This window comes from Toxoplasma gondii, chromosome XI, assembly GCF_000006565.2.
Source record: "Toxoplasma gondii ME49 chromosome XI, whole genome shotgun sequence".
Lineage (NCBI taxonomy): Eukaryota > Apicomplexa > Conoidasida > Eucoccidiorida > Sarcocystidae > Toxoplasma > Toxoplasma gondii.
Window position 1 is genome coordinate 4,318,507 of NC_031479.1, and position 14,787 is coordinate 4,333,293.

Genomic DNA, 14,787 nt, shown 5'->3' on the forward strand with positions numbered 1-14,787 from the left:
GATAAAAGACGAAGAAAAGTCACCTCTCGGCTTCGTTTTTCAGTGGCGCGCGTTTTCACTGCATTTGCAGGAAACAGCAAGACCTTTTCGTCAGTCGTTTTGACAAACAGCTTGTTGCCCCCGGGGACTTTTCTTTCCACGTTGATCTTGAAGATGCAACACTCTAGGACGCCAAGAGTCCTTGCATGCGTCTAGAGAGGGACTGAATTCAGGGCGACCGATTGAATCAGGCGGTTGTTTTCCAGTTTTCTTGGGAAAGCCGAGACGCGTGAAAGTATCTTAGAGACTTTCCATTGCTTGAAGAACTCCTCTGTCGTCTTTGACAGTTCAGAAGGGCACACCGCTTCACTTCTCGACCTCCGTGACGGTTCCGCCGCGGCCGCCCCGTCTTCGTGCTTGGTTTCCTGATCTTTTTGCTCCGGTTTTCTCCGTTCCTCCGTATAGACGCCACATTTTGTCTAACTCTTTGTTTGCTCGATTTCCACTTGCGTCTTCTCCCGAGCTCCTTTCGTCTCTTCTCGTTCCTCTCAACCGGTTTCTCAAAACGCGCTTCCCACGGGTCTTCGAAACGTTGGCTTCCTACTCGCTCAACACCTTTCTGTCGTCTACAAATCCCTCGTTTCTGCACTTGCTTTTCTAATCTCGAGTAGTTGTTGTCTCATCTCCCCTCTTCTGCGTAGAAAGAAAAGGCTGAAGCTGCAGGAAGCGCCTTTTCTCACTCGTCGGTTCGTTTTTTTCAAGTCCGAGACTGAAGAGGAAGGAGGACGAGACGAAAAAGCTCTGTGATCCGACGCGAGGTCTCGGGGGACTTGCGTTCAGAATCTTTCCTGGAGTGTTCGTTACAGCGGAGAAAAGATGGCAGGATATGACCGATTCAGCATCCAAGCTCAACTGCAGCACCTCCAGAGCAAATACCAAGGCACTGGGAATGCACAGACAACGAAACTGTGAGTCCATTCTTTCAAATGACGCGTAACTGGGTGGAAGGAGACCCTGAAAAATCCGTTTCTTTCAAATGTTCCAAGATTTAAAGTGCTTCTCTGAAATAGAAAGGACTGAACCCCGTGTACAAACACACCAAGACAATCAGGGCACTAATCTGAGACCGTTCTTGGCTAAAAGTTGTGCAGTTGGAGAAACCTGCGTACAGCGCTTCGTTTCTGGAGCGCATCGAGGAAACAGAGACGTTCGTGAAGAGCAGTCTTTTCTCTGCCATTTGTAGTCAGACACTGTCTGTAGTCACCCGTCTTCTCGCTGTTTGTGAAGGTGAGAAAACGACAGGCGTCTCACCTCTTTTTTAACGGCTGGTGCAGAACATCAGACCGGGGACTCAATAACTGGGATAAAGAAAACAGTGTTGAAACGTGTGTACAGCTCGGTCACAAGCCGTCTTATCCGAGCTCCGTATATTACACGGTGCCGCGTCGTGTGAGTTTTTCTTGCCGAAACCTCTCGGCTCTTACCTGTGGATGCTCATGAGTCTCTGTTTGTGAAAACATCTGTCACTGAAATAAAAACTCTTTGGTTCAATTCTTTCTCTCTGCAGAGAGTGGGCGACGAGCATCCAAAGAGACACTCTCGCGTCGCATGTGGGCCACTACTCTCGCCTGGCTTATTTCGCCGTTGTGGAGAATGAAAATGTGAAGCGTCTCCGGTATCGATTTCTGAACGTAAGTTTCGGTAGGAAACATGTTGCATTACATTTTCTCTCGCCGCCTATAGGTTGTTTCTCACTAGGTGTACGTATCTTCCTTTCCCAGACAAGGAAAGGATGAAACGTCTGCGACGTCCATTCTTGAACTTGAGCTCGGTAAAACGTAAACGGCGCCTGGATCGTGAAGGTCATTCAAAGGCAGAGATGTTCGTACTGAGGACTCTTCGTCTCGCCGTTTATGTAAATTTAGTAGCGCAGGTTATCTTTCGTGAGGATGGAGATAAACTACAGAGTGCTGACGCATGCACAGTCACTTCAGCGTTTTCTTGAGATTCAGATGAGGGTAGAGACCCATTTTGAAGTTGTGCCGACGGTAACGAATGTAGTTGTCTGTATCGTTTACCATTAAACACCCTCAGTTTCCTCCGCATGCGTATGTCACTTTTTATTCGAGGTGATGTATGCAGTTCTGCATCACCATTCAGGTGAACAGTGACTAGACGACGCCCAAAGCGGGTGCAGGTTTCTTTGTGGGAGGACAGGTGGTACTCTAGGCAGAGAGGATATCACTGTGTGTGCACTGAAGTCAGCTTCACGAAACAAGAGGACTTTTCGTGAGTCTCAGATTTCTGTTCTCCGTCATCAACTATTTGTGGAGTTTAGGACTCGCTGGAAGACTCTGTGTTTCTGAGTCTCAGATGGACTTAGAAGAGAGGAACGCTTTCAGATCCAAACTTGAGACACGAGTGCAGAAACACCAAGGTGCGAGAGGCCGGAAGACATTCGCTGAGCGATTGCCAGGTCCATAAAGCAGCGTCAGTCGTCCATGTTCACGTTCGTGGTGTTTCTTCTCGAGCTTCGTTTGAGCTCAGAAAACAGACGTTTTTGTGTCTTTCGCCTGCACTTCCCAGCAACTTGCGCGACCCGTCGCGTTCCCCGCAGATGAGACAGAGAACAAGGAAGACGACGCGGAGAAGGGAGGCGAGGGAGAAGCGGAGCTGTCTGGGAAGGCTGAAGAGTAGATGCAGCAAGAAGGAGTTTTTCTTGAGACCTCGACCTTCTTCGGGTGCGCCGTGAGTGGAGGTCGCAGTTGGAGAACTGCCACAGCAGCCACCGCGTTAGGTTGCATCGGGGGTGCCGAAAAATAGGGGATGTATCCGTGGGAGGGCTGTCGAGTAGGCGGCGGCTTTCGCGCGTCTGTTTTCTTCGCGTTCTTTCAGTGGCTGTCGTCCATGGAGGCCTCTGTAGTGATTTCGAAGTGCACAAGGATCCTTAGGTGGTGGCCTGCTTTGAGAGAGGAACGATCTTTTCCCCGGAAGACACGCGGGGGTGGGCTGGTAGACTAGGTTGAACACTGTCCACAATACAGTATTTCCGGGGACTGGAGCGTGCGTGCACCCTGCGTTAGTCTTTGGTAGAGATTGCCTGAGTTCTGCCGTGCCATCTTCTCAAAAACTCGACTTGGTCAACACGATTGCTACAGCTACAGGCCGCTCGTAAACATGAGTAACTGGAAGAATGGTTTTTACGCGTGCTGTGGATACTTTCGACTCTCTCTACTAGTTCAGAACGACACTTCCCCGTCAGATAAAAGACGCGACCCTTCTGCTGAGTAGGCCCGGTGTGAGCAACAGAGCACACTTTGCGGCGTTTCGAATTTACACAGCATGGACAACTTCCCAGAGTGCGGGAGGCAACTGAGCGAGCGCAATTTCGGATACGCGTCGAAACAACATTGCACCGTCTAAATGAAGCGAGAAAAGTCACTTCTCCAACTCGAGTTGAATGAAACCTTGCCAGTTAGCAACACATGTCTCCAGCTGTTCACGGGATAAAAATGCATACTCCAGCCGTCCGTAGATCGTCTAAAATACGGACTGACGAAAGAAACTAGCAGGCAGAGCACAGTCCATGCCACTCAGACAAGAATGGCGTTCTGCAGCGTGAGAAGAGATTCCGCCGCGACCGGCTCGGCACAAAAAGCCGAACGACGGTGAGATCAACGTCTTGAGGAGACGCCTGTCGACACACAGCGTCTTCCTTTCTCTAAAAAATTCTTTGAAACTGGAGAATGTTCGTTCAGCGCAATGATCTCTCTGCGGTAAATGGAAAACTATCTTCGGCTAACACACCATAACTTGGATCCGGTAAACAAAGACATTTCAGATCTGGAATCCAGTCCTGGGCACGCGCTTGTGGTTTCGCTTCCGCCTCGTTTGCTGTGGAAGCGAAAATCCAAAAGGAGAGAGCAACTGCGACACAAAGTACTCGCACTGCGTTCCTGCGAGGTCGAATACACACAGGGATGTCATTTTGCTTTGTGTCTACCGAGTTGTTCAAAGCGTGGTAGGCTTTGCAGGTGTTGAAACTTACACAGGATCGCTCCAGTCAGATCGAGTGGAACAAATGCGCAAGAGTTCCACTTTAGGTTGGATGTCGCTCTGTCTTTGCTCAGCTGGGAAAGTTACCAAGAACACGGGTGCCGACTTCGCACACCGGAAGGTTGCAAGAGAAATAATCCTGGAAAAATGCGTGTAGTGTGATAAGAAGATCTCTTCTCTCTACACTGAGAAACTGCAAGCGGAAAGAAAAGTATGCAACTGACAGGCTCAAAGACCACCACCTCTGCTGACACATTGATATAGAGTCCCACAGTTTTCGTATGCTCTCCTGTTGAATTGGTCGACTCTATGCGGCAGATCTGGAAACTTCTGTATGACCTCGTTGTTCCGACCGTGCGACGACTTCAACGACGCTGCAGAATTCAACAAAGTTGCCTGTTTTTGAGGTTTAATGTCCAACCTGCTACCTGCCGGCGCATCGACCAGCAGCAAAGATAACCACTTCCAAGACTTTCTTGTGTAGCACATTCGAGTTGGGGTCGCGCGAGTGAATTTCTGCCACGGCAACGCAACGCGCGCTTTGCCACTTTATCCGTTGGTTTCCCTGCCGAGCGCAAGATATCCGTTTGAGCTGCTTCACAAATAGTGAACTAAGGAGAGCGTACGTTGTTCATCACCGCTAGATACTGCCCGTACGACTAGAGGTACATTTAACTTCGCTGTTAACACGAATGGTAAGAGTGATCCATATATGACGCCTACAGCACACCAGATTGGGAATACCCGTAACGTCGGAGACTGAAATCCAACAAATAGTTCAGAGCTCATTCCCGCAGCGGGTGACAGCGACCTCTGTGCACTGAGACGAACAACTCCTGAGTTGTGTGTAGACACAAAAGCAAGTGTCTTCCTCCCCACTCACGACCGGTACGCGTGTTCTTTATGAACTGTTTGTCTAACTTCACCGTCGATATTCGCGGCCCACGAGACCGCTCCTACAGTGGCGCGCGGAAATTAAGAAGAGCGGACTGGTGCGAGGGGATGAAGTTGAAAAAAGTGCGAACCCGAGGCACGACTCGGGAAATACAACAGGAACTGACAGACCGAACGGCAAACTCAAGAAGACAGTTTCACGCATGAAACGCGGGGGGCGGGACTCGCATCTATTGTCCAAGATCTGCCACCGTGAACTCTATCCCAGCGGGTCTGAATTCCCCTTGCTACACCCATCCACCGTTTTGATTACCATCTCTCCCGGAAGTTCTTTTTGCGCTGCCTCCTGCATGCACCCTTCTCTTTCCTCATCGTGAATTGACGCAAAGATAATCATCCCAGTTGTTCCCGCCCTCACTCTGTCTCTGTTTCTCAGGCTTCACCCGCATGTGACACCACGCGATCTTTCGACGATAAAGACACTCTAATGCAGACGAGAGAGGTGTACGTACACCCGAATGCACTCGTGTTCGGTCCTCGAAAAACAGCTTTTTTCGAGGTTTCAGCGATGCAACCCTTCACCACAAGGTGGCAAGCAAAGTTGAAAAACTCTGTGTGGCATATTCATCACAAACGGCATGTCTCGTCATCCCTTTTTAGACTGAAAGCCGCTCTTTCCGCTGGAAGTTTCAAGCATTTGTTGGTTTGTTACGCCTAGGTGTTGTGCCAAGTGTGGTGTCGTTTTTCTGCGTTTTCAGTGCATCTCAGTTCGGTTTCTCCGCCAGACGCGACCTCTTCTCACATCCTCCCCCCCCACCCCCCCAAAGTGTTTTTCACCGCGTTGGTCTCTTTATTCAGACACTCGCACTTCAGGACCGCCTACCCGTCCACCGAGAGGGAATCCCTGCATGCAGAAAAAAAAGCGGTTTTGCAACCATCGCACCCCCGCAAAGTCTGAACCTCACAGAGTCACGATTATCACACGGCAGCCCGATGGCCGTCCATGGCATGGCCGTTCGTCTTGACGTCACGTTCTTCCCCCGCTACATTTCCTCTGGCCTTCGTGATTCTCCGTGCTTCTCTTTCAGATCCAATCTAGAGAACCCGGTTCCGGCGTCGACGCTCGTGGATCCGACGCGTCGTTTCTCCGCCGTCGTCTGTCTCGAAAAAAACGCCCTTGCTGCCGCAGCCTTCTCGACTCCTCGCTGTGTTTGCCAACTGCCCCGCCCCCTCACATTTCGTCGTGCCCGTGGATTCTTGCTGTTTTCTCCGGAGGCGTAGAAAACTTTTGTTCTCGCTAACGCCAAGGGGGCACCGCGCCTTGTTTACCGTCGCCGGTTTAACCCCATTCTGAGGAAGCTTTTTAAGTTGTTCTTCCGTGAACGTTGCCGTCGCAGCCTTCTTCCTGCGTGACGCTTGCGCGCGACCTCTTCCCTTTGTGTCTTCCTTCCCATCCGGAGGGCCTGCGCCGCTCTCCCCCGCTTCGCTGCATGCGCGGGAAGTCCTCCCATCGAGTCGTCGGGACCCTCTTCTCGGGTGTGTAGACACCTGAGGAGGCTCGCCCGCGTCTTTTTCCGAGCTCGAAAGACCCCCACCAGAAGCCGAACGCGCACTCGGAGGAGGCGTGCCATGGTCGTCCAGAGTCCGAAGAGAGGCCGCAGAGCAGCCAGGACCCGGCGAACGTCGGTCACTGACAACTCCGTTTTGTCGCGAGGACCGTGGGCAAGTCGCGCGTCCACACCGTTCGTACACCAGAATGTACGCCTGACTGAGACGAACATGGTTCCACGATGTCTGCGTGACCTCTGCATCGTTCACTTCCCACCACGTCTCTTCCTCTGCTCTCTCCAAGTGCGTGTGGCTGTTTTCCACCGTACCCCGGCCCTCCCCTCGCGCCTTGTCCTCTGCAGCAGAGAACATAAACTCGCCCTTGTGCGGCGAAGACGAACATGGGGAGACACCCTCTTCTGAACTCTCACCCTGTCCCGTCTCTCGCGTCTCTGTCTCCACGAGGTCGCACGGCGCCCCGCGACGGTAGCATACGTAGTGCCCGCCAACTCCGCTGCGCCCCTGGTGCTCGATCACCGCGCGGAGCGTGTAGACAGCCGCGTCGTCGCGCAGCGTCTGCAGGAAACGCGCGTTTTGCCCGGCCGCAGAAACTCCACCGCCTCCTGACCTTTCCCGACTACAGAGGGAGTTCCGCGCGCGTCTTTGCGTGGCTCTTTCCGCGTCCCTCCCAGCTCTGTGTGTCTCGCGACTCTGCGAAACACTTTGACTTGACAGCTTCCGTCTCTTGCGCCCCTGGTAACGCCCGCCTTCGTCTTCGGACTCGAACGAAGACCCACGCTTCGTCGCGCCCACAAGCTCGCTGCATGCAGCCTCGAAGGCCGGAGATGCCACACAGTGCGGGCCAATGACGCTCTCGAGGCGCTGCGGAAACTCCACATGCGCCTTGATTTTGAAGCCTCCGCCGGCAGCTGCAGCTGCTGCGGCCTTCAAAGCGCCACTGCCAAACGAACCTGGAGGAGTGACGCTGCTTCGCGGGAGCTGAAAAAGCAGGATATCCGGGAGACGCTCGAGAAACGTCTGCGTGTGAACCTGGTTGCAGCGATGACAGCGCAGTCGGTGGTAGCAGGAAAGCGCGTCGCATGTGTCTATACACAGCGCCGCTTCCGCTTCGTCTGCGTTGTTCCTTGTCTCCACCTTCTCTTCCACACTGTGCATCACGGTCGTGTCCTGCGTCCTCGTTCGCGACGCCGCTCCCGTCTCCACTGTCTGCACACCGTCTCGCTCTATGTCTTCCTCTCCGCTGGCATTTCTTTCCGAGTTTCCCTCTCGGCGTCCCTGCCACTTTCCGCAAACCCCACACTTTTGCTTGCCGCCCTCGACCCCAGGAGACACTGCAGCGTCACATCCGCTGCCTCTCCACGCTCTGCTCGTCTCCGCCTTTTCGCCGCGTCGCTGAGATTTCGCCACCCTGCGACGCGGCGCCCCCACACTGCAGGCGGGCCGCCCCGACCGTGCCGTCGCTTCGCCGCGCCTCCGCGCTCGGACCCGGCCAGCGGCGCCTCCTGAGGGCGCGGCGCCTCCGCAGGAGTGCGTTAAGGCGAGAGAGAGACACTCCTCCAGTGTGATGGGCTGCGGCGACGTGAGTCTCTGGGCGCGGCTGCCCGACGAGTTTGCGTCCCCGGCGAGAGACAGGGCCCTGCGCGACTCTGACCAACTGACGGCGTTCGACCGCGTGCGACTCGACACCCAGCGACTTCGCTCGGGGAGACGGACAGGCAATACGCCGCAGAAACTCTCCACGGACAAGAGGGAGGACAGCGCGCCACCTGGAAGACAACAAATCGGAACTCCAGGCTCTCCCGGACCCGCAGAATACACGCTGGACAGCGCCAGAGAGCCGGGACTGCACGCAGGGTGCGACGCGAGGGTCGGATAGAGAGGAGAAGAAGGAAACGGCGCCGCATCTGGAGGCAGAACCACTGGAAGTCTCGCCTCGAATCCGTCTTCCGCGCTCCTTCCGCTGTCCATAAACCTCGGCGAAGCGGCGGGCGGGAACTTCTCCGAGTTCCGAGGCGAAAGGGCCTTCTCGGAGAAGAGCCTGGAGCAACGAACCGATGCAGGAGACACGGCACCCTCCCGAGGACCAGGCGGGGACGTGCGGCAAGCCACGCGAGACGCAGGCGCCTCGCCTCGCTTTTCCAACTCCGCTCTCGATTGCACAGACACCTGACCTCCCTGGCAAGCATTCGAGTCCACGGCACTTCTCTTAGCCCCCGGGAGGAGGCCCTCCACCTCGTTTCTCCCCGCTGTTTTCTCCCTTCCTCGCAGGGCTGCGGACTCGCGCCCAGCTCTGCTTCCTGGGTTTCCCCTTCCTCTCCGACAGGCGCGACTTGCTTCTCTCCGGCTGCTCGAAGACGCTGACACTGTCGCATCCACGTCGCACCTACAACAGCAGCTGCAGGGGACAGGGACCTGCACTAGGCGCCCTACGAGGGCCTGCTGGAGCTGACGAAGCAGCAAAGTGGCACTCTGTCGCTGCGCCAGAGCCGCGAGACTCGCTTCCAAGGCCTCGCGTTTCACAGCCTCCTTCGCTTCGATTTTGAGCGAGAGAGTCTCCATTTCGCCGCTCATGTAACCCAGCTGGCTCTGCTTGATTCCAGCCTCGGGGGAGAACTCCACACTCTTGACATCCGCGGATTCAGATACACTGGACTTGCAGTGAGGCGCTTCCAGCTTCACTCCTGGAGTCGGGAGGCGAAGCCGCGCCTTCACGACCGGGGAGACTGGTGCCCCTGCAGGGCTTTGCAGTCCAAGAGGCAGGCCCGCGTCGCCCGCTCGAGCCGGCAACTCGCTGTCTCCCCTCCGCGGGGAAGGTCCTGGAGCCTTGTCGACCGAGGCCTCGTGATTCATCGCGAGTCGAACAGGCGAGCTCCGAAGCTCCGTCACTCGGCCCTTGCTGTTTTCAGTGGCATCTCTCTTCCGAATTGGAGAGCAAGTAACTGCATTTTCTGCCCCGAGTTCCCGGCAGCGACGCTCTATCTCGGGATCTAAGAAGTGGAACGAGGCAGAGACGAGAAGACTTTCTGGCAACTTTCGTCGGTCCGCGCGACCGCCCTCTCCCTCTGTCTCTTCGCGCCCGAGCTCGCTCTTCCTCGGCACACTCCGCGGCGAGAGACCGCGGACGCAGTGCGTCCGCATTCTGGGGCACGAAGAGAAGGCTCCAGCAGCAACCGCGACTGCGCCCGTCGCGGGTCGCGGCCCTGGCTCGCTCGCTCCGCCACCCCGAATGCTGTGCGACAGCACAGAGCTCCGCAGAGATCCGAGGCTGTGACTGGGATTCGCGAGGCCACGTTGAGGACTTGAAACAGATCTTGATGCCTGGCCGTAAGACGCCGGACTCCCTCCGGGAGCACTGCAGTGCCCCGCCCTCTCTCGGCCCCCCCTCTGACCGCTAGTTGGGCTCCAAGGACACCCCTGAGCTCGACGGACCGCCGACGGAGAGCCTGTCGATTCGCCAACGCCGGGGGTCAAGTGCGTCTTGAGGGCGTTTGTGCAGGTGTTCCTTCCTGACGACGGAGAATCTAGTGAGTTTCCTAGACGCCGTCGTGAGGCTTCTCTCTCTTTTTTCTCGGGGCTGCAGCCGGGGCGTGAAAGTCCGCCGAGAAAAGCATCCTCCCCAGAAAACCCTGGACAGTCAGACGAAGACACACCGCTAGAGGCTCCGCCAGTCGACACAGCTAATGCCTCGCCCTTGAGGAACTCCTGGCCGTTGTTTGCTTCGTCCCGTTGCATGGGCGACGAGCCGCCGCGCGGAAGGGAGCAGAAGGCCGACACGTCGAAAGAGTGCTGTTCGCGCTGGAGTTCTGTAAAGATTTGTTGAATCAGAAACCTCCAAACCTCCTCGACGTCGAGTTCCACGTCTTGTTCAAAGTCCGCGTTCAGCATGCGCATGTGAGAGACAAAGTCAAAAGGCGAGAGAACGTTCTGTTCCTGTTTGATCCACCAGCGTTTGGTCTGGAGCTGCCGCTTCAGACGCAGCTGCCGCCGCATGCGTTGCTTTTGCTCCTCTTCGGGGTCTTCCGCTGGCGCGCCTTCTTCGCCCTCGCCTGGCTTCCCACCTACGCTACCTCCCTCCTCTCCTCTCTCCTCGGCCGCCTGCATGCTCGCGGTCGGCGACTGTGAAGCTGTCCTCGGACACGCGTTGTCTTGAGTCAGGGCCCGCGCATGGAGGGTGTCTCCGCCAGCTTGCATTCGCCCCAGAATCTCTGCCATACAAAAGTTGAGCGGCATCCGCGCGGCACTGACCGCTGCAGCTGCGGCTCGGCCCACGGCCGCAGCGTCTGTACACCAGACCTCTCTCCCCCTTTCCGGGCCAGACGCGTCGACACCCGGGGAGGCTCGGAAAACAGCGAACCGGCTCCTCGGTCGTCCCCGTTCTCCCGCCTCTCCCGGGAGAAGCAGAAGTGCCTGCTGCTTGCGGACGAGGTCGTGCAGCTCGGAGGTCGAAGGGCTGCGACTCCGCTGCTGCTCTCGCCAGACGCCCCCGTAGAGATTCGAGAAAGTTCGGGTCGACGCAAGAGCTTGAAGCAACACGTTGAAGCTGCAAGTCTTCCCCAAGTTCAAAAGACCCGGCGGCGCACGCTCGCACGCACACATGGACTCCTCCGTCCCGCCTGCCATTGCGAAGAAGAGGCGAGCTGTGAGCGCGAAGAAAAGGCGGCCGCAGCCTTGAGATTCGCGGCTCGGGAGTGTGCGTCGTGCCTCCAGAGAGGAAATCGAAAACGGGCGAGGCAGCGCGGCCTTCAAGAAAATCACAAGCCTAGATCCGGAAACCAAGGCCCGCCACCTCTGCGGTGATCCCCGAACAAGCAAATTCGCGAAATTGGAAGAACCCTTATTTTATGCTCTGGAAAACGGAAGCGCTCCGTGTTTTAAGACTCCAGAAATCCCCAGAACGTAACTCCTGGTCTTCGCAGCAGTCAAAAAGCGGCAGTCAAACGCCCGAGAGCCAGCGTCTTTTAGCCAAAGCATTTGCGTCAGTGAGGAACACAATCACGTGTATGTACACTCCGTGCCGGCCCTCCGGACCGCGCACCATTCAGAATCGGCAACAGCGAAGCTTCAAAAGTACGAAGTCAAGCAGATGCGTCGCTGGGTTCTCGCCTACGCTGGCTGGTCAGAGAACTTTGCATCTGAATCGCAGTGAAAAGAAACCCGGAAGGCGGCCTTCCACTCGCTTTCGTTCTTGACTGACTCAGGCAACCTGTTCGGCGCCGGTCTCCTTAGCAGAGTCGTCGAAAACAAGCGCGATGGGGGCACATGCGGGATACAACTCGGGTTGGTGCACTTAAGGTCAAACGAAAAAAACAGCTAAGCTTGGACCTGGCGAAGAGACACCTTCAAAATCTAAACCAGGAGTCCACCTCAGCGACGCGCCTTCGTCCTGTGGCTGATGGAGGGAAAAAAACAGCGGGTCGCCACACTCCAGCCGCATATGGGAGCGGAGGGCGAGGTGCAGTCGGAGAAAGCTCGAGAAAGGACAATACCACGAAGACTTTCCGAGGACAGAGATAGACACGCACATTCGGGACACGCGTGCCGAGACAGCGAATAGAGGGTCTTGTTCGCTGCAGAGGTACAGGTTTCGCTGCAAGCGCGACGACGCAGATGAGGGCTACAAGCTACGGAGGAACACGATGAGTTAAAAGACACCATCTTGGCTGGAGAGACGAAGTGAGCTCGCACTTCCCCCAAACAAGAGGAATCTTGGACTGTGAATCACGAGGAGCTAGTCGACAGGCTGTATGTGCCGCAGAGAGTCACCCATCGACCACAGTTGAATGCAGGGCGGGGTGACAAAACAAATGTTGTTGCGCCTTGAAAAGTCTTCTCTTGAAAACATCGTTGGCGGCAAACAAGCCACCTTCTCCCCCGCAGGATGTGCTGTATAGAAGAGAGAATGCAAAGAGAAGGCGGAGGTGTGTATCGGAGAGTTGATTTCTTGAAGGAAAACGTCGTAGTTCAGCGGCGGCGAAGACAGAAAGATGGCCGTGAAGAAGACTGGAAAACTTCGTTCTCTACAGGACCCCCTGGATGGCTTTCCACACCAGAAACGATTCGAGCGACAAACATGGGCGCATTAGTGGTAGTCTGCTGTTTTTCCGGCTTCCGACTCTGAAGCCCTGCGGCTGCCGGACCGTACTCCTCAAGGGCAGAGACGCACCCGTAATTCCTCAAAACTGTACACAAGGTGAAAAGAAAATCGCACGCGATATAAAGCGGTGCCTGCCGATACCGGACACGGGCCCTGTTCTGAAGGGGTTGTACTGACGTGTCGTTGACGGTTCACTGAAAACACGACTGCGGAAATGCGGCGGATGATGTGACGCACAAACAACCTGCCTGGTTACCTCATATAAACGAACTCATTTCTGCAGTAAACAGGTGCGCCAGAATACGTCACAGCTGTCCGGCGTAGCGACAGCCCGCGATGCGCCAGAAAAAGTCAGGGAAACATGACAGAGGCGACAACCGCGACGTCGAAATAGATGGTGGCTCTAACGTAGCGAAAACACACCAGGAACCCGAACCGTGCAACTCCAGCGACGGATGCCTGCGAGCAAACTGGAAATTGTAGATGTTCATGGACGTTTTTGACGGTTTGCCTCGTTTGGAAAAAACCTCACGCACTTGAAAATCATAGTCCGGCCAAGCGGACGAAGTTGCAACCTGACGGAAAAGCGGGCGGCAAAAGACGTCCTCGATGCGAAAGACAGCGCCTACAGTGTCTCGGCGTTGACGGAAATTCAGTTCGCTCGCTCTACTCGAAGAATTTTAGGCCCTACTCCATGCGAGGGTACGATGTGCACATCCGCAGTGGGGGATAACACGACGCGAGCTGTCAGCAGAGTCTTTCTTCATGCGACGAAAAACAGGAAAAACCTACACTGAAGTCCATGAAGGCAAGTGCGAAGATTCGCTGAATCGGGCTGCGGTGCCAGCTGAGGAGGCAATGACATCTGGACGACGTTCTGCCATGCTCCAAACTATTCAAAAGTGTTCCATGCGAAAGGCTCCTGCCGCACTCTGCCGCTACCGAGTGTACGTACACTGCAAATCAAGAGAGGTGGAGCTTCAACCATTCTGGCAAGCACCCGCAATCACCGAAGCAGGCCAGCCAAAAAGCACGCTTTTTCGGGTATTCTTCCTTACTACCGTTCGTAAAATGAACCGACGCCAAGTGCTCATCATCGGTTAAACGTCATTTCCAGTTCGGACACGGCGTGAATGACGCAGGATGATCCTGCCGTTCGGAAGCCGGCGACCGAAAACGGCTATGACGCTTACATGCAGGATGCAGGCTCTGCCGAAAACATGGGGAAACTACGTGGTGTAAGCAGCCGCAAAAGGCGAAGTATCGAATTGAAGCCATACGCCTGCACGCGTTAGTGTCCACGGTTGCACAGACCAACTGTTTTTTTAACAAAGTCACCCATTGAATAAGACATCTCTGTTGGAAAAACGGATTTGTGGTGCATGAGTGTAACGGTTCTTCTGTCTGGAAACCAGGGAGGTGTGGAAGGTGGGAGAGCTGCCCGTAGCGAGAGTGCGTGTCTGCTGACTCAGGTTGCTTTGTCGTTTTCCAAGGTTTGCCTGTGTTCGGGAAGAGTTTTTGCTGGCCTTCTTTACTCATCTCTTCGCGTTCTGCAAGTAGTGTGCGGCGGGTCGTGTCAGAGCACCATAAATGGTATAAGCTTCCGTGCAGGTCCCGTGGCTAGCGTTGTTCAATAGATCGTTCGCTGCCCTCTACAAATCGCAAGCACCGTGAAAAATAGTTAAAGCAGAACATACCCAAGCGATTTCTCAGTGAGTTCGATGGACTCACCGTGTGGCTGTCTAGTTTCACATGCCGCTCATTAGAGCCGCAACTTCCACTGGCATATTCGATGTGTAGTGATCAGGAAAAACACGAAGCCATGTTTGCTGCACACCATCCCTGCCTTGCTGTAGATCCTCAGCGGTTACAGACGTACCTAAGTAGCTGATTGTTTTAAGCAAAAACCCACCTGAACGCAATTATCCCAACACAGTGTTCACAGCTCTGGCGCGCCTAGGCAGCCTAAATGCTGGCGCGAACGGCAGCTTAGTTCTATGGTGTGTTAACGAAGAACAAGGAGAGCACACACGTTTTTCGGGACAATTCGCATCCGGAGAACACCTACTCCTGGGTTGCGCGGCTCTCATGCTTGCGGGAACGGATTTTACCGGTATTCCTTCGACTGTATATTTTCATGAGCAGTCGAACGGCGCTGGAAGACAAACGGTCATGATTTGCAGGGACCGAGAATC

The 14,787-nt window shown here is 55.1% G+C and overlaps 2 protein-coding genes across 2 annotated transcripts; one reads left to right on the top strand and one right to left on the bottom strand.

The window, feature by feature from the left end:
* Positions 1–57: 57 nt before the first annotated feature.
* Positions 58–3,236, top strand: TGME49_314830 (pre-mRNA splicing factor subunit, putative). The gene is made up of 3 exons (XM_002364632.2): positions 58–947; positions 1,547–1,670; positions 2,566–3,236. Exons 1-3 carry the CDS (start codon positions 856–858, stop codon positions 2,674–2,676), a joined length of 327 nt encoding a protein of 108 aa, XP_002364673.1. The 5' UTR covers positions 58–855; the 3' UTR covers positions 2,677–3,236.
* An 855-nt stretch (positions 3,237–4,091) lies between these two features.
* TGME49_314840 (ubiquitin carboxyl-terminal hydrolase) lies at positions 4,092–13,406 on the bottom strand. The gene is made up of 2 exons (XM_018782839.1): positions 13,129–13,406; positions 4,092–12,786 (listed from the first exon to the last, which is right to left on the bottom strand). Exon 2 carries the CDS (start codon positions 11,116–11,118, stop codon positions 6,025–6,027), a length of 5,094 nt encoding a protein of 1,697 aa, XP_018635355.1. The 5' UTR covers positions 11,119–12,786; positions 13,129–13,406; the 3' UTR covers positions 4,092–6,024.
* Positions 13,407–14,787: the final 1,381 nt, after the last annotated feature.

Coding starts and splice junctions, on each gene's coding strand:
- TGME49_314830 (XM_002364632.2), top strand. CDS start 856: ATGGCAGGATATGACCGATTCAGCATCCAAGCTCAACTGCAGCACCTC. Junction 948..1,546: donor AATGCACAGACAACGAAACT/GTGAGTCCATTC, acceptor TTCTCTCTGCAG/AGAGTGGGCGACGAGCATCC. Junction 1,671..2,565: donor TCCGGTATCGATTTCTGAAC/GTAAGTTTCGGT, acceptor TGCACTTCCCAG/CAACTTGCGCGACCCGTCGC.
- TGME49_314840 (XM_018782839.1), bottom strand. CDS start 11,118: ATGGCAGGCGGGACGGAGGAGTCCATGTGTGCGTGCGAGCGTGCGCCG.